The 21,674-nt window shown below is 45.6% G+C and overlaps 2 protein-coding genes across 4 annotated transcripts in view; one reads left to right on the top strand and one right to left on the bottom strand.

The window, feature by feature from the left end:
* Positions 1-9,459, top strand: part of VWA2 (von Willebrand factor A domain containing 2) — a 46,641-nt gene extending 37,182 nt beyond the window's left edge. Inside the window, exon 17 of the transcript XR_013839077.1 lies at positions 8,740-9,459. The gene's annotated coding sequence lies outside the window, so the exon portion shown is untranslated. The remainder of the gene's footprint in view (positions 1-8,739) is intronic.
* The window catches only part of AFAP1L2 (actin filament associated protein 1 like 2), a 78,239-nt gene continuing 62,478 nt past the window's right edge, over positions 5,914-21,674 (bottom strand). Inside the window, exons 6-19 of one of the 3 annotated variants that reach the window (XM_079976646.1) lie at positions 19,001-19,206; positions 17,771-17,950; positions 16,346-16,435; positions 14,901-14,985; positions 14,243-14,347; positions 13,908-14,119; positions 12,187-12,332; positions 11,353-11,467; positions 10,843-11,082; positions 10,287-10,458; positions 9,919-10,083; positions 9,466-9,659; positions 8,381-8,503; positions 5,914-8,222 (exon numbers count right to left, since the gene is read on the bottom strand). In XM_079976646.1, the coding sequence (XP_079832772.1) occupies positions 8,196-8,222; positions 8,381-8,503; positions 9,466-9,659; positions 9,919-10,083; positions 10,287-10,458; positions 10,843-11,082; positions 11,353-11,467; positions 12,187-12,332; positions 13,908-14,119; positions 14,243-14,347; positions 14,901-14,985; positions 16,346-16,435; positions 17,771-17,950; positions 19,001-19,206 (2,060 nt within the window). In that variant the 3' untranslated portion in view covers positions 5,914-8,195. The remainder of the gene's footprint in view (positions 8,223-8,380; positions 8,504-9,465; positions 9,660-9,918; positions 10,084-10,286; positions 10,459-10,842; positions 11,083-11,352; positions 11,468-12,186; positions 12,333-13,907; positions 14,120-14,242; positions 14,348-14,900; positions 14,986-16,345; positions 16,436-17,770; positions 17,951-19,000; positions 19,207-21,674) is intronic. The other 2 variants (XM_079976648.1, XM_079976647.1) reach the window with 2 other exon arrangements.

Here is a 21,674-nt window from a genome sequence, read left to right as displayed (position 1 = left end):
TGCTTGTTTGGCTAGCTCCAAATGTCTCCGCAGCTCCTCGTGCACCTCTTGTAGTTCTGCAGCGAACTGGTCGGCCTCTTGCGGCTCCCCCTCTCTTGGTGCTACGAACCCCGGGAAGGTCCTGGGATGACGTCCATTGTTCGCGAAGAACGGCGTCACCCCCGTCGACGCATGCTTCGTGTTGTTGTAGGCAAACTCCGCCATCGGTAGGTAGTCCACCCAAGCTGTGGGTCGCTGATTTGCATAACATCTCAGGTACTGCTGCATGATCGCGTTGACCCTCTCGGCCTGGCCGTTGGTTTGTGGATGTCTTGCCGACGCTAGGTTGATCTTGACGCGCAGGATACCTAGGAGCTTCTGCCAAAAATTGGAAATAAACTGGCGCCCCCTGTCGGACAGGATGGCCCGCGGCAGCCCATGCGCCCGGAACACGTGGTCGATGAAGAGCTTGGCGGTCTGTTCCGCCGTCGCCACCTTCGCGCAGGGAATGAAGTGCGCCATCTTGGTGAACAAGTCCACCACCACCAGTACCGCTGTCTTGCCTCTGGAACTGGGCAGGTCAGTGACGAAGTCCAGCGCCACCCTCTCCCACGGTTGCTGTGGTGTTTCCAGTGGTTCCAGTAAGCCCGCCGGCTTCTGGTGTACTGGCTTGGACCTCTGACAAGTGTCACATCTGGCGACGTACTCCGCTACTTCTCCTCGCATCTGGGGCCACCAAAAGTCCCTGGCCACCAGTTCTATTGTCTTCTCCCTGCCGAAATGGCCCGCACTGGGAGCGTCGTGCAACTGCTGCAGAACCTTTGCTCGGAGCTCGTCGCTCGGCACGTAGAGGGCACCCTTGTGAGTTAACAGTCCGTCGCGTAACTGGAACTCATCGTCTCTCAGCGAACCCCTACGCAGCTCCTCTATTTTGGATTGTGCAAACTGATCTACCTGCAACGCGCGTCGCACTGCGTCCAGGTCGACAGCGATGGCAGCGCACGCCCACGCCTGCGGTGCAAAAATGTGCCTGGCTGCTATTGGCGCCGCTTCCTCAAGATATTGCGGTTTCCTGGAGAGCGCATCGGCTATAACGTTGGAGTCCCCTGGGACGTACTCTATCCTGAAGTCGAAATCCGCGAAGAACTCTGCCCAGCGCATGTGTCTTTGGCTCTGGAGTTTCGCCGTGCGCCAATACTCTAAATTCTTGTGATCCGTGCGGACCTGCACTGTGTGCTTGGCTCCAATGAGGAAATGTCGCCACGCTTTGAACGCTGCGTGAATGGCTAACAGCTCCCTGTCCCATATGGTGTAGTTTTGCTCCGCTTTGCTGAGCTTTCTGGAGTAAAAGGCACCGGGTCTCCAGTTTCCATGTGGATCTTCTTGCAGGAGTACGGCTCCAACCGCTCTGTCTGACGCGTCGGTCTCTACTCGTATGGGCTTGCCTGGATTCACGTGCAGCAGCTGCTCCTCGGAGGCGAAAAGGCTTTTAAGCTTCTGAAAAGAGCGCTCCGCCTGTTCCGTCCACACGAACCTCTTTTTCTTGGAACTGAGAGTGTCCGTGATCGCTGCCGTCTCCTTTGCAAAACCTCTGATGAATTTGCGGTAGAAGTTGGCGAAGCCGATGAATCTTTGGACTTCCTTCCGATTGCGAGGGCTCTTCCAGTCCAACACCGCGCGGACCTTGGCGCTGTCCATGGCCAGCCCCTTGTCGGACAGCTTGTAGCCTAGGAAATCCACTTCCGTCACATCAAACTGGCACTTCTCTAACTTGGCGTAGAGCTTGTTCTCCCGTAGTCTCTGCAGGACTTCCTTTACGTCCTTCTCATGGGCCTCCTCCGTTTCCGAAAAGATCAGGATGTCGTCGAGGAAACACACGCATTTCTTGTAGAGAAGTCCCGCTAGCACGTGATGCATAAATGCTTGAAAGACGTGAGATCCATTTTGGAGACCAAATGGCATCACTCTGTATTCGTACGTGCCCAGAGGCGTGAACATGGCCGTCTTCCACTCATCGCCCTCCCGGATGCGTATGAGGTTATACGCTCCACGCAGATCCAATTTGGTGAAGATCTTCCCCTTCCTTACGGTTGCCAGGAGATCATCTATCTTGGGCATGGGGAAGGCCTTGGGTTTGGTCTTACTGTTTATGAATCGATAGTCCACAATGAGTCTTTTTTGGGGCGTGTCCTTTTTCTTTACAAAGAAAACAGGACTGCCCCCCACCGCTTTCGATTCTCGGATGAATCCGCGCTTCAAATTGTGCTCTATGAACTCCCTGAGTTCTTGCATCTCGTCCTCAGACATGGAATACAGCTTTGCAGTCGGCAACTGCGCCCCTGGCACCAGGTCGATGGCACAATCATAAGGCCTGTGGGGCGGCAACTGGTCAGCTTCCTTCTCGCAGAAAACCTCCAGGAACCCCTCGTACTTGCGGGGTACTGCCTGCACCATGCCAAGTTGCAACTGCTGCTCAGCTCCCTCCTCCTGGCTGGACTGGATGCAATGTTGAGCACAGTACGATGAGCAAAAGGTGATCTGCCGTTGGTACCACGCTACAGCAGGACTGTGTCTCTCCAGCCAACTCATGCCTAATACTATAGGCGTGTCTGAAAGGCGGGTGACATTGAAGCTGATGACTTCTCGATGATTTCCAATCCTCATCACCATGGGAGGCGTCTGTTGCACAACTTGTCCTCCTAGCAATTTCCTGCCATCCACCGTGACTACGTTCAGAGGTGTTGTCGCTGGCAGAAGCGCTATGCGATGCTGCTTGACAAAGTGCGTCCCCACAAAATCTGCGTTGCTCCCAGAATCAATCGTGATGGGGACTTCCAGGGTGGTTCCATTCGGCAACTGAAGTGTTGCAGTGAGCTGCACCGCTGGCTTGGGTGGTAAAGGGTCTGTGCGTTGCAAAAGCGCTGGGGACTGCTCTACAGATTCGCCTGGCTGAGCCCCAGCAGCTCTGCTTCCAGCCAGGCACTGTCGTTTCCCTGAGGTTGCTCTGCTTGCATCATTTCTGCTGCAACAGTTGCTAAAGCTGCAGTGTGTTTCTGCAGCCTCTGGGGACACTCTTTCGCCATGTGCTGTGCACTGTCGCAAATGTAACACTTCCTGGTCCCTCTAGGAGGCTGTGCCTTTACTGCACCGGAAGCTGGGGCTCTGGCTGTTGCTTGAGCCTTAGCACCACCAAGTTCCATGGGCTCCTCCCCCTGCCTTCCCAGTGGCGAAGGATGTGACTGACTGAACTCCCTGGGGATGAAAGAAGACGTCCTCGCTGGTGGACGCACCTGACGTTCTTCCTCAGTGTGCCAAGGACGTCCCTCGTGCCTTATCCCAATCGCCAAAGCCCTCTGCACAAGCTCCTCCAGGGTCTGGGGTCTGTCTCCCCTGGCAAGTTCATCCTTAATGGGACCGCTGAGCCCCTCCCAGAACAAATCCCTCACAGGTGCACAATCCTTCTCCCAGCTTAGCGCAGTCAGTAAAGCAAAAAATCTGGAATGGTACTGACGCACAGTGGCTTTGCCTTGCCGCAATCCAAAAATTTCCCTGCGTGCAAGATCCACATCTACAGTTGACTGGAAGCAGGCATCCATTGCTTTAATGAATTCATCTGCATCGCGGCGGGCAGGGCCATCTTCACGCCACAAATTACGCAACCAGTCTCTGGCCGGCCCATGCAAGTGAGAAACAATAAACCCCACTTTCTCCTCCTCATCTTTAAAGTCATGACGAAGCAAGTGCAATGCATACAAAACGTCTGCTCTGAAACTGGGGTAGTGCTTCAGGTTCCCATCGAAGTGGGTGACTAGGCTGCCCCCCCTCCGTCCAAGTCCAATCCCTTCTGATCTGGACCCTGGGAACCCTTCCCTGCTTGCACGTTCCCACCTGGTTTGCAGGTCCTGGCAGCGCTTCTCCATTTCGTCATGCTTCTTCTGAGACGCAAGGACTGCAGCAGTGAGTTCGGAAACTGTAGTTCGCAGAGCTGTCAACTGCTCCTCCGCACTCATGGCTGTCACCGTTCGTGAGCTTTGCAAAAAAAAAATTTTTGCGTTCTTTGGAGGGGACTTACTGTCAGAGCCACCCTGGGTCCCAGCTCACAAGAGACCATAATCCAGTCCAAGTTATATACAAAAGGTTTTATTGAAGATCATTGTCGTCATTACATCCAAACTCCGTGGCTCCACATCTGTTACCCTTAGATGTTAGAAGTCCCCTCTGAGTCCGTCCCTCCCCTGCACCAATTTAAGAGGCTTGTGCTGCTCCACCTTTTCCTCTCCTTCCTTTTCCGCAGGGTCTTCCTGCCCCCCTGTGTTCCCTCTTTCCGGGACTCCCCAGAGGCTGAGTCTTCTCCTGCCTGCTGCCCCCTCCTTCGTGCTTTAGCACCAGGCTCCTCCCCAGAGCTCTCCCCACTTCCGCGCGCCTCCACATTTGAACTTGGCGCGCGTACGTTGCTCCTGACCTTCCTTTCAACAGCCACACTGCTCCCGGTACTGCTTTCCGCCCCTTCCGGCAGGGCGTCTTGCCCCGATCTCCTTCCCCCCTCTGCTCCTTGTTCTGTTCCTCCCGACACACTGGTAACTCCACCCTCTTCACTCCGTTCCGGTGGAGAAGCAGGTCTCGATCTCCAACTCCCACTGGCGGTTCCCCCTACGTTCCCCTGCTCCTGACTGCTTCCCCCTTGGGCTCCCCTTGGCTTGACCAGGGGGGCTCCCTTTTGGGAATCCTCCGATTCACTGGACGGACTCATGGACCACCTCGGGTCATTGTCGTCCTCTTCCTCGTCAGGCTGGAATCCTTCTCCCTCACTCTCGGTCTCCTCCCTCCTCTGCGCCTCTCTCCCTGAACCCCTGACATCCATGGATTGAAAAGACACATGTACAACAAATAGAAAGTATTATTTTTAGCTAGGAACACAGTAACAACTTCATTCTATGGTGAGTTAAATGAACGCTTTGGGTCTGAAACTGCCTGCTTTACATATTGACTTTTTGTGTCCCTGGACCGCCCCCCCACTATCAGCTATAGTGTTGAGGTGGAGGAAACACAGCGCTGTGTGTCAGGATGAGATCTGTGGCACAGATGCTGGGGTACACCTCGGCACCTTCCCCCTTGATGCTTCCAGTTTGTCAGGGCACCTGAGGACCAAAACTTTATTGACCCCTCTGCCTCCCCTGCCCTTATTCCCCCATCTTAAACACTTGCACCAGCAAAGAGAGACAAATGCAGTACAGACACCTCAAGACATGTACAATGGCAGTGACAAGGCGCACACTGGCACAATTAATTCCTAGGGTCAATGTAGACCCATTACTTCAACAACTGTGGATGCTACTTGTATGACAAATGGTAAAAATACCTGTTGCTTTCAGAATGGTGGCACACATGGTGTAGCTCTTTCAGATGGGCCTGTAACCTGTGGATATCATAGAATCATAGAATCATAGAGTTGGAAGAAACCACAAGGGCCATCGAGTCCAACCCCCTGCCAAGCAGGAAACAATATGCTTGTACTGTGGTTTTAAAAAGCCTGGTTTTTTAAAAAATACACGGTGATTACATTACACAGGTGGCTTTTTAGCTTAAATGATATATTGTCTGCAAACTTAAGAAACTGTTCTCCCCTGGTATGAATTAACCCCCTGGAGATTGTTTCCCTCTCAAAAGAAGAAAGGAGAAAATGTATACTCACAGATCTAGGGTTTGTGCCCGCCTTGTGAGTTTCTGGCCTTTCCAATTGATGCCCCAATGATGCAGACAGCATTAAGTACTTCTAAGACTACAACCCCTATGCATGCTGACCTGGCACAAGTCAATGGGGTATACATACTAAGAAAGCAAACATGGTTAAACAGCAAATTCTTATTGATTGTCAGGGTACCTGCTTAGGTACATGCTTGACTCAAGCCATTTTGGCTGAATCTTGGAGCTAAAGGGGGGTGGGGGGAGAGAGATGGTTTACAAATGGCAGAAGACTGGTGTGGGATGAAAAATCCTGTGTGAATATTCCTTTTCACCCCACCACCTATTTCTGGAGCAATAAGAGAACTCCCAGCAAAGTAGTACATAGAGCAGGAGTCACTCAGTGCCTAGAAGTCACAGCAGTTAATTAAATCAAAGTACACCAATTGCTGTACACTGCCCTATGTTATCAGTATTTCCCCAGGGGCAAATATCGCTTCTACTGCTGAGGGGGGGGGAAGCTGTTTTTTCATAATAAACTAGGTAGTTTGGGGAAAGATGTTTGGAGATCCTGCAGCGACTGACCAGCAGGAGTGCACATTTATTGCACAAGAAAATGTTCATCTGAAAAGGCCCTTGGATAGCGAGATACTGAGCTCAAGCACCTGTGGTCTTTACAGCATTTAGTACTGTGTTAGCACAAACAATTTAATAAAAAATTCTTTCCTTTGTATACAGCTGGCTTTGAAAAATTATTCATATTCAAGGTTAAAATTCAGGAACCTGACATTTTTGGCACAGAGTCCACACCTAACTCTGCCTTATATACATAATTTAATCTCCTTGGGTTTCGGGAACACAGCTCAGTCAAGTTCTACCTTGGTCTAATTATACTTTTGTTTACAGAAAACAGAATGATAAGAATATATTCAAGGGTAAAGGGGTGGAATTCCCCACTCTTCCAAATGTTTGGATGATTAAATTCACCATACTTGGGTAAACAAATTCTCCTTCGCTTTTGTGCACTTAACTTCCATACAGTATGCCAACTATTGTGCAGAATATGATGATGTGGCATCTGTTCCTACACACTACTATTACGTGTATATTATTAACCTGAAGCATTCCAGAGTAACTAAAGTGCATTCAAATCACCCCACAGCATACTTAATCACATTTTGGAAGCTAGGACAGAAGATTCCACCCCTTTATTCCTCAAATGACAGATGCAGTGGCTAAAGAATTACGTTAAATGACTTTCTGGCCCCAATCCACAAAGATTTAAGTTCCCATCCATGCACAGCCTCTAATCTATAGCATTTAAGTGTAGATCCTTAGTCATAATGAGATATCTCTGCTACTTATGCCCACTGGAAAGCCCTTCTTAATCACAGGAGTTGTCTGTGGGTATTGGAATGTCTAGTCACCTGTGAACCCAGTGCATTGCTCTTGTGCTGACAACTGATAATAGCTCTCTTCAGTGCTATTTTTCTAGAAAAAGAGATGCCAGAACTGCCCAAGAACACCTCCCTTGTTCTCTTATATTGGCAATGGCACCCACCTGAGAGGTGCAGGAACTGAGTTTCCGGCTGAAAAAAGCCCTGGCTTTCCTTGTACAAGCATTAAACATTGAAAATTAAGAAGCTGTAGCAGTGGTTGTCACCCACTGGGACTAGTTGGATGGGAGGCCAACAGGAGGTGGTGCCAGAGCCAATGAAAGACATAGCCAACTAATTTTAAGTTTTGTCCCCATCCTCCTGAGTGCTACAAGGGCAGAACTGAGGCTAAGGAGGAGAATGTGCACTGCCAGTGCCAGTCCTGGACTGGTTGTGAGTAAGAAGGCAGGCAGGCGGGTGGGAACTGGCTAAGGGTTGGTGGGACACTGCCCCCATTTGCTCTAACAAACGAGCCTCCACTGAGCTGTACTCGTTTTTTGGTCAGGAATTCTTTGTGGAAAGTCCGGCTGAATTGTGTACAACAATAATACCTTTTAGCTGTGTCTCTTGGTTTCCCTGGCCAAAATTGTCTCCGTTGGTTGGAACAGCTCTTCTCCAACAGAAAAGTCTGACACAGAGACTTGTATTTACTTAACCAGCTTTCAGGATTTTAGCTCAGGAAACTGAATTTACCTCTGTGATCCCCAGGCCCTGGTGTATCAGAAGAACATTAAACAGATCTGGCAAGAATTCAGTTCTTGCTATTCTATTGCTACCAACAAATCCTGGATTGGACAACAGTAAAACACCAAAGTAGAAATACACAAAGGCATCATTATGTACACTGGCCAAGTTAGAAAGCAAGGTTTCCACTTAGGTTAACTCTCTCAGCTGCACAGCACTCCTCTGCTAAAAAAGGAGCATATTCATTAGTCTGATGAAGGCCATGTTGGGTTCTGACCCTGGTCCATCCATTATTTCTTGGTGTACAGCTGGCCATGCTTTACCTCATCTAGACCATTCTGTATTTGCAAGAGAATCCTGTAGTCCACGAATGGCCACTTCTAATACTGAGTCCATTATTGGTGCTAGGATTTCCTAACTAGCACCTTTCTTCTCCCATTCCTGCAAAACAAAAATGGAAAAATAGGCCCACTTGAAGGCTTATCCTTATATTTATATATTTCTTTCCAAAACCCCAATAGTTTTAAATATGTCATCGGCCACGGGCAAATTATTATTGCCATAATAAGCACTACAGGCATTCTTGCTACATGTCTTACCTTAGCTTTCTGTAGAACTGTTCCTTTCCCTGTGACCATGACAGATAAAGGCCGGTTTTTTAGTGCCATTGCTGAATTGACAGGCGAGTTTTCTGTGCCATTCATAGGGTTGGCAACCTTCATCTGTGTTTATGGGGGCAAGATAATAGCTGTGGTCATACACAATTGTCTAAAATAGTTCATCAGGCACAGGTCAGAGAGCCCTTCTTGCCGAACATTAAAGATCTCATATTCCATCATCACAAAGCATCAGGATTAAAAGTGCTGTTTATTAATGGCTTGTTAGATCTACCTCTGGGCGCTGTTTATCGACTTTATGCTTTTGGTTTTAATTATGTTGCTTTATCTGTTGTTATCAGGAAGGGCCAATGAGGTCCTACATTTATAAGCCACCCTCTCAACTCCAGCACTGCGGCATATCAGGACAAGGTGGGGCAGAGCAGTGGCAAGGTCAGAGCTCCATGGGGTGCTTTGGCAAAGGCAATCTGGTACACCCACCAAGTGGAACCCACATAGCCCTGACTGCGCTGACAATTGGCTCCACCCAAAGACTGTCCCAGGACATGGCAGTGACACGAGTGGCAGGAGATGGGCTCGGCAGCTGCTCCTGATGGCAACGCATAAAACTCATAGCTATGTGGCAGTCTGTAAGTCTAGCTGTATTCCTCAAACTGAACAACGTTCCTCATACGTGCTGTGATTGGATCTATGGTTCCGTGACAGTATGGCTCCTTGGGGTATCATGACTGAGGTATCAGTCAACCTCACATGCTATTTAGGCCTAGCTGTTGGGAGACACAGGCATCCATATAGCTATTACCAGCCTCCAAGGGTGGTCATGTGCAATTCTGGCTAGGAAAATAGTGTGGGAGAAAAGCATTAAGCCCCTCCTTCCTCAGTGCTGCTATTTTGAGCCCCCTGCCCACCCACCAAATTGCCTTTTGAGCTTTACAAAACACATCAAAAAATGCAATCATGGATCTTCTGCATCATGCGTAGTTTGAACCAGCTGCTGGCTTCAGCTACTTCGCTTTGCTGAAAACGACTCTGCTAACAATGCTGATTATAAACAGCCCCCTACGTACTTTAGGGCTTGCGTTCTCCAGGTGCGTGGTGTCCACCGCAGTGCCAAGTGTTACAGGCCCAGACTCTGCTTTCCGGAGATTCTCCTTCACCTCCACGAGGCTCAGCTCCAAGTCCACGCGCTGATCTTCTTTCCTTTTGCACTCCTCCTCTATTTCCTTCAGTTTTTGCTCCAGTGTGGGCAAAAGGCTCTTGTCTGCCGAGGAAAGAAGCACATGCAAGTGGAAATCCAACAGTAGATGGGCAGTGTGTACTCTTCCCTATTGCCTGTCTGTCTGTCTCCTCAGATGATGGTGGCAGACAAGAGGGTGGCTGCTGAACTAGCCCTCCCCCCGCACCTAAAGTGGAGGCTTTTCAGAGCAGATTACATGTCAATGGAGCACATGAGACCAAAACAATATGCCCCGTTCCACTGATCTCTGAAAATGAAGTGGAAATGAGAGGCATTTGTTTACCTGTGCAGCTTATCAGCATCTCTTTCAGCTCCCTTCTGTCTTTCCGTAGCTGTGCCAGCTGAGAGCGGATTTCTTCTTTTTCCCTCTCCAAGCGATCTCTTTCTTCCGAGTATCGCTTCACTTCAGCCTCAGTCCTGTTCTTGCCGAGTTTGGTTTCTACAGCTGCTACAAATAAAAGATGAAGAAATTAAGCTCAGGGACAGAGACTGAAATTCCAAGAACTTTCCCTTTAAACCAGCAGCTAAATACACTAGCGCCATGTTTTAAACATGGGCTGAAAAGCTAATGATAGCAGCCACTGCCTCTACCATAAGTCTCCGTCATGAAGCTGTTGGGTAAAGAGAGATTACTGCAGACAGCAAACACACCTGAATTCACCACCTTGGAGCGTTCCATTTTCTCTTTGGATGCAATCATAATTGTGGTGGTGTCCTTAATCTCAGGGCCACTCTGAGGAAAGGCAATTTGCTGCTGTTGTGCCTGAATTTTGATGGTTGTTGTTCGTGGTGGGAGCGGCTCATCAATGTCTTGAGTCCTCTGTTAGGGATGTCGGATGAGAGAGAAGGTTTCAGAGGTTAAGCAACAGAAGGCTAGCAGAAGCTGGCTGTCCATTTATGATCCCAGCAAGCTGCTCAATGCTAAGTTTTGTCTAGTTATAGAATAAATCATAAAAATTATATGCCACCAATCTGACTGCATTGCCCCACCTACTTTGGGCAGTTTCCAACAAATTAAAACATCAAACAGTAAAATATCAAACATTAAAAACTTCCCTAGCATCTGGCCTGACTGGCAGTGCCTCTCGTACACCTGAGGCCTTTAGCTAGAGATGGTGGGGATTGAACCTGCGGTCATCTGCATGTGATGCTCTACCACTGAGCTATGGCCCCTCCTTGATATCTCGGATTTGGTTTTGAGCATTACCGGGTCTGGAATCTCCAGTGATCTTCTACTCAAATCTGCTTCTTTATGCAAGATGGAGGAGTCTCTCTCAGAGTCCGCTGAGCTCTTACTGGAAGCTCTTTGCAATGATGGAGAAACGGATGGGGAAAACTGGTCCTGCTTCTTGGTAGCACAATGAAGGAAGGATTTGACTGGCGTGAGGTCTAGATAGACTCTGTCCTGATCCCCCTCATCTTTGCCTTCATTTTGGGGCACTTCCTCCTGTCAAAGATAAAAAGCATCTTCTTAGAAGAGCGCCCAAGAAATGCCACTCTGTTTAGAACAAGAGAGGCCAGCATGAAATTCTTTAAACATTACATACAGTTAAAGAACAGTACAGACCTGAAACAAGGCAAATTGCAGACACCTTGCAATTGGGATCACTTGTTATTTCTGGCATTATCAATACAAACTGCAGCCAATGGAAAACAAAATGGTCCCGTCCCCCCCCCATCAACATGAGCTGTAATTGCAACAAAACAAAACCCTCACCATTGTTGTTGCCTCTGGAACATCTACATCATCATAGAGCTCCTCTAGTCCCTCCTTCCCCTTTGGCAAGTTGTCAATGTAAGTGTTCGGCTCAGAGTACTTCCTCTGCATTAAGCTGGAAAAGATAGAAGCAGATGTGCTATCAAAAGAAGTAAAAGCTACACGAGACGATGATGTGATATTAGTCTATACTCCCATAAGACTTCCTAATATGCCAGTTACTTTGGGTAGTAGTCAACTAACATTTACTCAGAGCAAATCCATTAATTTCAATGGGTCTACTCTGAGTAAAAGTTAGTTGATTGCCATCCACTGGATGTTGCAAGGCACCTGTTGCTCCTGCCTACTATCTTGTCTCCAGCACCCACAGGTCTGCAATGTGAAGAAGCCACTAACCACAGTGTAACCTCCCCTTTTGTTTGGGACTGAATATGTTAAATGCCTGGAATATACTCATTCTCTAACACAGGACAAGGCATAGGTTTCATCAAGCCATAAGCAACATTGTGTGTGTGCTGCATGTCTTAAACATTCAGCTAGGAGTTCAAAGAAAAACAGAGATTGATAGACTGCACACAATTACCAGAGCTAGTCACCATCAATGCAATATTTTACAACAACCATCTCATGAGTGGATACTTCATTTGAATGCAAACATGGTGGGTATTTACATATCAGAACCCTTTCCTGCTTTTTTCCGCTAGCAATTGTAACCTCATCAAAACTGTTCATTACATACTTTTCGGATAAAAGCTACTTGTTTGGTAGGAACTACTAGAAATCATCCATCAGAAGACAGGTCAGAATGTCAAATATGCTACCATAGAAACTTACAGTAATGAATTCTTTGCTGCACTGACGATGCAGGAGACCCTGTCAGCATCGACATAATCATAGGTCAGCTCTTCAGGGTCTGTTTTTGAGCCAGATTCTGACAAAAGGAGACCAAGCCAGTGGCCCATTTCATCACAAGACTTGGCCTGTTAAACCACCAAAGAAAAAAACAATCATTAAGGATATAGGCCAAACTTACTACAAGAAGCCTAAGTTGCTTTCATCAGAGTAAGCAGAAATAAGGGAAAGAAAAATCAATTTAGGATGTGCCACCCTGGGCTCCTTGAGAAAGAAGAGCAGGATAGAAATGTGAGTAAATAAATAAAATTCTATGCATCGTAATATCTAAAAACATCTTCAACAGTCTTAAAAAAAATGATTGTGTGTGTGTAGGCAAATACATATACATATACACACACACATAAAAAATTATAAACACACAAAGCCAGAAGAGGGCACCAGTTTACCTTCCTAAAGTTCCTCTACCAAACTGGCTCAGAAGCAATTATGATTAAAACTTTCATCATGAATGGTGAAAGCACCCTGCAATCACCCTGAAAGACCCACGAAAAATTATTTATAACCTCCAACTGGCCTTAACTAAAATGCTGAGTCTAACATGCACTTTAGCTTCACAAATTGAGATAATCTGAGTAACTTTTTGAAGCCTTTCTTATTTTGTTCCATCAACCTCAGCAATCTTAAGTGCTAAACAAAACAACATCCAGAGCCTCTGGCAGTCGCTGGCAAGTGAGCCTGTTGTTGGTAGCAAGTATTCCTCCCACTACAAAATGCAGGAAATGTGTCACATTTCCCTTCTCCCACTCTAAGGGTGCTGATGTCAGAGAATCTAAGATTAGAGGTAAACAGAGAAGGAAAACAACTCTGATCCAAGTCAAGTGAAAGTTACGGATAGGAGTGGCTTGCTCTTTTCCCCCAAGGCAGCTTGTCAGCTGAGGTGACTGGAGGTAGCTCCAAAGAAAGTTACACTGTGTGTGTTTGTTTTCACCAGTCTTGTCTTTCTTTTCAGTGGTGAAAACCAACTACTCTTATCAACCCATACTGAATCCAGCTGGCTGCTTATTTCAGAAAACATTTCAGGTGTACAATATTCCAATCAGAGGGCAGGGTGGGGATTCAGTATTCACTTACTATTCTGACTAATAAATGCTGCTTTCCTGCCTTGAGTGTTTCTTTGGATGGAAAAGCAGAATAGACGTCTATTCATTTAATAAAAATAAGCTGCCTGGTTAGCTGTTTAACATCTTTTTGCATAGCATTTTGTTCAGACTGGCTGCATTCAGGTGTCACACTAAACCATGGTTTATGACAACATATACAAGCAGCCTGCAGTAAGCCTTGGCTTAGCATGACATGTAAAGCAGGTTATAATGCTGTAAGGAGAAGTGTTGAATGAAGTCTACAAGCAATTTTCATGGGGTTTTTTTTTTAATAAAAGTGAAGAAAATCAATACATTTACTTATTGGGGACAGGAAGGTCTCTCTCTTATATTTCCACACTCCTCAATGAAATCAGCTTCAGGAATGTGGCAGATTACCCCAAACAGGCTATGTACATAAGAGAAAATAAATCTACACCAATAGCTATGTTCGCTAGACTGAACCATTCAATTGTGTGCACTACAATAAGTTGCAATGAGTAGCTGTGTTGCTCATAAACGAATGTCACTCCTACTTCTAGAGAAATTGGCAACCCATACCTCTAACATGGCCTGTTCCTCTCCATTATGCAGGATACGGAATGAGTAGAGATGATCAGGAGTTGGGTCTGGGATAATTTCACAGCCTGTCAGGTTGAGAGGCTGCTGAGCAGTTTTATTTCTGTTCTTGTCCTGGTAGAAATGGAGCTGCCCATCTTTCACATGACACCACCGAGATCTCCACTGGCTATTCACAAGGACATTCAGGTACGCTGCAAAGAAGGAGACTCTCCCTTAGTGACATCTAGGTCACCCTCTACGCTGGTCTTTCCTGCTAGTCGCAGAGACCCAAATGAAATGTAAATGTTTCACAAGGCTTTGTTTGGATAGCTTACTACATGTATCCAAAGACCTTTCTGGACTGTCCAGCGTGGCAGATTTCTTCCTCCCAAGGTTCATCAGGTTGCTCAGTTTTAAACCAGAAGTGCCCTTCTTCTTAACTATAAATAAATAAATAAGAAGGAATAAACAAGCCATATACAAAGCTGTACTTCTGAATATCTAATGCAATGGCCAGGAGACACATTACACACAATTTGCATCTGATGTTTGTGTGCGGAATCTCGCTTGGTGCAATTTAAGAAGAGACTCATATAAGCGGCAGCATTAATAATGTACACTTACATGACCCACATCAGTTATGAATAAATGTGTTACTTTAATGAGCCAGGCATTAACTCCCTTCTGCAACTACTGGTGGAAACAAAAAAGGGGCAGAGTACCGTAATGCTGTTCTCGTTTCAGTCCCTGGAGATTCCTGGCTCTCCATGAATAGAGGTACGAACGCAGCAGGCTATTAAGCTACAACCATATAATATGTCGTTTATGGATGGGACAGGTGGGGGCCATTCATATGTCATGTGTAGGAAGGCTCTAGTCAATTCAGTAACAACCAGGCAACCGGCAAGCTCAGTTTGACTTATCAAAGGCAAGTGCACTATTCCATCTTCTTTTCACTCGACAACCACGTTATCTTTTTTGAACGGCTATTACCATCTTTGGTTTCTGTCAGTTCTGTGTGACCATCAGTGCTGCTTCCGCTTTCTGATGCGACTGAGTACCTCTCAGACGTCTCCACCTGCAGACAAGAAGCAGCGATGAGGTCCACAGCACCAGTGATAGAACAGCAGCATAGTAATGGCTGAAATGCTGCTCTCTCCGATGAGAAAACGCCTTTGCATTCGTGAATATTAGGGGCACATATCCATAGCTGAGGAAATGAAGACCCATTCACAAACTAAGATTATTCCACAGGGAACAACATTTGGCCCATAAAGATGGATGCTATAAAGGCTCCTCTAGCTCTTGGGAAAACCCCTTTGTTCTGCTGTGTGTAGTTGCTCTGGTTGGACACAGTCTTCCTTATTCATAATGGCTCCTGGTGTTTTCTTTAAAGCTTTTTGAAGTAAATTCAGGCAACCATATTTGTGCCAACTCAAAAAATAAAATTATACACGAGGGTTTTATTTTCCGTCCTCATTGCCATATACTGTGAAGCTTTCTAGCTGTGAATGTTTCTTTGTGGTTTACGTTCGCATCTATAGCTCCTGCCTCAGTTGTACATCATCAGCACATGTTCATTTACATTGTGGCAAGCTGTGAGAAACAGAATGCTGGACTAGGTGAGCCATTGGCCTGTTCAGCAGGCTCTTCTTATGTCACAATTTCCCCACCCCTAATTTATCTGGATCAGGTCCAGTGCTTGATGACTTTAATTTTGCGCTCAGTATATCATTAGAGCTTGAAACTCTGGAACAGTCAGTCTACAAAGAAGTTCTCGTTTCACCAGATGCTTTAGGGATATCTAAAATTCTAGCCTTATTTAAATAATACTTTCATTTGGATTTGGCCAGGATTAAATCTATAAGCTTCCTAGAATTAGATTTATGTTTGAAACAAACTTTGGCGGGGGGGGAGAGTAGCTATTAAAAGAATTGCTAAAGATGTTAAAATAATGCAAAAATGGCTTGACACTGAGCCAGTTGTGCTTTAATCAGAAAACAAGTGGTTTGTTGGGTTTTCTTCAAGTGTAAGTTTCAACCACATTCCTGTTTTGATGGTGGGAGTAACTTCCTGTATATTAATCAGAAGTATTTTTTTAAAACTTAAAATAATTTGACGCAACAGGAAAAAATTTAAGCTGCTCTTTGAACATCACTTTTGTTAAGAGATAAAACATACCTGAGGCTCCAGTACTTTGGCCACCTCATGAAAAGAGAAGACTCCCTGGAAAAGACCCTGATGTTGGGAAAGATGGAGGGCACAAGGAGAAGGGGACAACAGAAAACGAGATGGTTGGACAGTGTTCTCGAAGCTACCAGCATGAGTTTGACCAAACTGTGGGAGGCAGTGGAAGACAGGAGTGCCTGGCATGCTCTGGTCCATGGGGTCACGAAGAGTCAGACACGACTAAATGACTAAACAACAGCAAAACATACCTTGGGATAGCTAAGTCTCTGGGAGTCTGGGACATACTGGTTGCCTTCCCCTTGCCCATCTGGATAGAGACCGCTTGTCTCCTGGATCACCTATGGTGGGAGAGAGAGAAGCTGTGAGCAAGACCTCATCCTGCAGCCATTTATATCTTTCTGTTCTACAGTATACATTCTGCATTTAACTGACACACAGCTCAGTTCATAGAAAGCCTCTCTCGTTAACATGCAAAGAAGCAGAGGTCCCTCAAAAGCTCTGGTTGAGAGAGTAGCTTCGAATGACCATATAAACCAGGGATGGAGAACCTCTGGCCCATCACAGGTTATTGGGTTCCCTGCTCCCATCTGGCCCAGCCAACATGGCCAATGGGCAGGGATGATGGAAGCTGCAGTCCAGAAACATCTACTGAAGCACAAGTTCCCCATCCCTGGTATAAAGAAGGCACAAAAGTAAATAATATGCATGCCCAGATCAAACACTATTCCAAGCAAATTCAGGCTGGATTCTGAAGCAGCAGTGCAGAAATGCCACATGTGCCATGTAGAGTTGGCAACTTTTTAAAACAATTTCCCCTCCATGTTCCTTTAATATCAACTTTATCTGCAAAATACTAGCAGATGATAATGCTTGAAACCTCCATGCTAGAAAATTCTGCACTGACCCTAGCTGATTTCTGTGGATCAAAGAGCTGTTAGAGTATCAGGCCAGTATTCCATCTGAGTGTAATTCGGGTGTAGTAGAGGAAGAACAAAGGGGAGTGCATCTCAGGGACTTTTTCAATGCAGTAAAGATTATATTCACTAGAAATAATGACAGACCCTTCTTGTAAGTGAGTTGACAAAGCTTTCGCATTTTACTATTGTAAAATTTGGTAAGCATAGATGAAGTCCCAGAAAATAATCAAAAGGAGGTTGGGCACTTCTTCTCTTTTCTATAATGGAGTTCCATCTGAGGAAGGAGTTGAGCTCTTAATTACTGAAGAAAGACTCCCTTCATTACTGCTGGAAGGGTTGGGTTAGAAAGTTCCCCTTCCCCCTCCTACGTGCAAAGGGGAAAAGGGATTTTCTCAGTTGTGCTCAAACGGAAAGGATCCTTCTCAGAATAAAGGCGCTTGTGGAAGAGCTGCATTTGGATGTAACCTAGAGATGGGAGCAACACCATGACATCCTGAGAAATATCCTTTAGCATAATCCTGTGTAGACAGAAACCTAGGAAGCTGCCTTGTTCCAGGTCAGTCAGGCTCTTTGCCCACTGAGTTCAATACTCTCTGCTCTGAACAGCAGCAGCTCAGCAGGGTCTCGAAATCTCAAGTAGTTAAATTCTGGGCCAGATCTTGACTTCTGTGCTAGCATGGTATGACTGTGGGCACATTAAATCCACACAGCCTGGGGACAATGGCAGAGGTTGTCAAGAGAGATTGGTCCACTCACCCTGAGCCACTGCTCTGCCTGGTCTTTACTCTGCAAGCCCAGCACAATGACATCTGAGTTCATGGGGATGATCTTCAGCTTATGTTCCTGCTTCCTCACATTCTTTTCCTTGTGGATGACGCTGCACCCCAACAAATTAACATCCAGCTGGGGATTTTGGTCCTTGGAAGACTTGTAGCACTGGAAATAGGAGTCAGGTGGTTTAATGGAGAGTAAACAGGAGATGTTGCCTACTGGTAAAATATCTAAGAAAGGACAGAAACTTGGCATTGAAATATAGATTGGAATAGTTCATTGTAGTAAATAATTGTGAGCCCCAAATCCTAAGGTTTCTGAATAGATACAAAATTATATATGTTTCAGGCTTCACCAACCAGTGAAGGAATTACTTGGTGAAATTGCCTTAATCCCACAAAACGGGAATAGTGGGGACATTCCCAAACTTTAAGACCTGTTATATAGCCATAATACTAACAGCAGAAAGGGAACAGCATTGGGTTTTCCCTTGCTTGCACTCTGAAACATTCACAGAGTAGGTACTTTCTGCAGTGCAGATGTTAATAGCAGGCACTGGAGGTGGGCAGCTGAGCTCCTGGAAATGGCAAACCTATAGTCCCAGCAGATCTTCATACCAGTCATGCACTTCTCCAATCCAGGCACACCTTCACTCACCCATATCCTAAGGGAATAGTCCAAGGCTGCATCTGCTCTGCCCCCTGTGGCAGCTTCCCATTACCCATTATGAACCTCTCCAACTGGCAGAGCTCCAGGATGCTCCCTCCTGTGCCGTTCCTTTTTCCAAATGCCTGCTCTGCAAGAACCACCAGTCACAGAATCTCTCCCACACTGCTGCCAATAATAGCAACTTCATCACATTAACACTTATCAGCAGCAGCAATGGTGAATGTTGATCCTAGTCTTTGATGTTAGTCCTTTGGGAGCATGGGAGCAATGCAAATGCAACAAACTAAGCAACTAACACCATGCATGTAAAATAAGTCTTACAGTAATTCATCAATTGAAAGTAAATAGGGGAGCAGACAGTACAACCCAAAGTCATGTCCTGCTTGGGGGCTTCCCATAGGGATCTGGGATTTTGAACAAGATAGACCTTTGGTCTTACCCAGCAGGCTTCTTCTTGGGCTTTGAGGAACATCTAGATAGAGCTCTTAAGAATTGCTCTGGTTTTGAGAAAAGGTATATTAGACACCCTGTTCCCTGCTTGCTTACCAACAATCTGTTGTCCTTAATGACGCAGAGCTGCTTGGCCCACTGGCCCAGCCATTTTTTTCTCCAAAGGAAAGCACAGATCCGGGCATCTTTCATGAGCTCAATGGAAGCTTCAGGGGAAGGCCACTGGTGAGGGGCTGGCTTGCCTTTGCTGCTCTCTTCTTCATCATAGGATTCATAGGAGCTGCTGACTGCTTCCCCATCATCTGCATCCACAGGGGCAAAAAAAAAACATCATTATAAGCACTTCCGGGTGACAAAGCCATGTGTTTCTTCCATGTTCCATTAGGCAAGCTCAAGAACAATTATAGCATGCATGAAAGAGACACAAAAGTAAAAGGCAAGGAGGTCTAAAGGCCTGCAAAGTTTAAACAATCAGACCTGCTCCATTGAAAAGGCAATTTTCCTTCATCTTCTGTCTGTCTCCCACACACTAAGATCAGCATATGCAAGCCAGAATCAGATCTCAAACAAGCCATCCAGAGCCAACCCCAAACATTTTGCTGTCTGAGGTGAAGGACAAGATGGCGCCTTCCTGCCATTTCATGAACAGGAGCCAACTTGACAGACAGTCGAACTTTTCTTCACTATGGTGGATTGGATAGCATCCTCTCTGCCGTGGAGAACAACAGGTTAGTCTGAGGGTGCAGGACAGGCCCTGTGGCACACACAGCTCTGTGCTCCAAAGATGGAACAGCCAAAGGATGGCTCCCCAGCATCTGCCTCCTGAGGCAGTTGTTTTACTTTGCCTAACGGGAGGGCCAGCCCCGCAGTGGTCATATCAAACGATGCAGGAATCATATACATTTTTGATTTGAATATATGAAGCTACAATGATTGATGAAACCCTAACTTCTCCTGAAAGGTGAAATGCTTGAATGGTATTCCCAAAAAAAGGCTAAATGCTCTGTTAATACATTTCAGTTCTGCTCAGCTTTCCAGATGCAGCAAATACATTGGATGGAATGTATATTTGCAAATGTAAATGTAAATATTTGTACATTCAGCACATTTTGCTGGGAATATTTTACTTGGCTAATTAATAAAAGCCAAGCAGTAGTGCTGCAAGGTAATCTCAAAATCATACAAATTGTTTGAGGTTGCAAGCATGTGGCCACCAAGACTTTCATTTTGCAACTTTGGTACAGACACACCCAGCTCAGTCTCCTACTACAGACACATTCCTCAAGTGCTATCAAATGTTTTCTGTAGGTTTTATACACCCAGCTGAAAAAGCATAGGACTGTGGAGGGTGTGCAAGCTGTTATCTGCCAAATGTTAGTTGCTGCTCCCTAAATAGCAGGCAGATAACAGCTTGTAGCAACATTCTGAAAAACAGGTCCAAAATTCATACATATGCTCACTCCAGTCAGCATATGGAGAATGACCAATGGGCAGAACCATGCCGAAAGAAACTTAATTTGAAATTTAATTTCAAACAACTGACAAATGGCAAAAAAATGTAAATATTTGTTTAGAACAGTGGAAACCATGATACGAAATAGACAGCAAATTAAAAATGATATAGAGGTTATAAAGCTGTAAATTATATAAAATCGAGTACATGAATAGTTGAAACAGTTACAATGAGGCTACTCAGCAGAAGTAATATTAAGCTGTTTGCATAAGCTGCTTAAGGCATCTAAATCTAGCACCCTCCCTCCAATCCAGCAAATTTAGAGGCAATAAGAAAGTTTCACTACATTATAAAGGCATTCCGAAGCAATATAGGGGAAGTTAAATGAGATATAGGCTATTCCACAGTATTGAGATAACTTGATCACAGAATGGAAATGATTCATAATATAAAGGCACAGAGAACAGAGCAGTTTCTAAGATCCCTGCAGATCATTGACAAATCCCAGACTTTTCTGCATCTCCCCAAAGCACCATGTCTTCAGCACTCAGGAGAAATGCTATTAGGAGAAGGGAAAAGGAAACAATATTGGCCAAAAGAAGATCAGATTAGAAAGCAGAGACACTTTGAGCGAGAAACATCAAAAAGGTACCCCCAAATAGAAACGTATTATAGTAAGATATTCCATTCCCAATTAGGTAAAAAGTCTGTGTTGTTCCAGCACAGGCTTGAATGGGTCACAGAGGTAATTATCTAGGTTTTTTTCTCTTGTTTTTAATTGGATTATAGAGTAACCTGAATTTACTCATTCAGGTGATGCTATCAGAGAACTGGCAGCTGAGTCACCTATCTCCAAAGCAAGATATAGGGCTAGTTGCTGTGTTTAATCTCATTTGTATGGTAGGAAGAATGATCCATGTAATCAAGGATGCTTAGCCAGCATCTTTTGTGCTCTTCCAGACTCTGGCCTAGGCACAAGATAATCATGGCTTCCTGAAACCAAACTTCGGCTCATTCAATATGTGGATCTGCTCCTTCTGTACCAGAATCCAGAAAGAAATTCCCAAAAAGAACGTAATTAACACATTTCAATCCCCTTTTCTTTCTCTGCGATAAACTGTTACGTCACCCTCATTGTAAAACAGTGATCTCTCTGCCTGCCTGCCTGTCTGTCTTTGTGTCTCTTTCTCTCTGTATTCAGCATTTAATTCTGATGGGCTGGGGTGTCTCATCAGCCTATAGCTCCAGCACCATTCCACTCGCTTCGTTTTGTTTTATTTTTTTAAACGGTCGCATTTGTTCTCTAAATTAATATCA

The sequence above is a fragment of the Podarcis cretensis genome (assembly GCF_951804945.1).
Source record: "Podarcis cretensis genome assembly, chromosome: 5".
Taxonomy (NCBI): domain Eukaryota; kingdom Metazoa; phylum Chordata; class Lepidosauria; order Squamata; family Lacertidae; genus Podarcis; species Podarcis cretensis.
The sequence above is the reverse complement of the archived record's forward strand: the minus strand, read 5'-3'. Positions and strand labels throughout refer to the sequence as shown.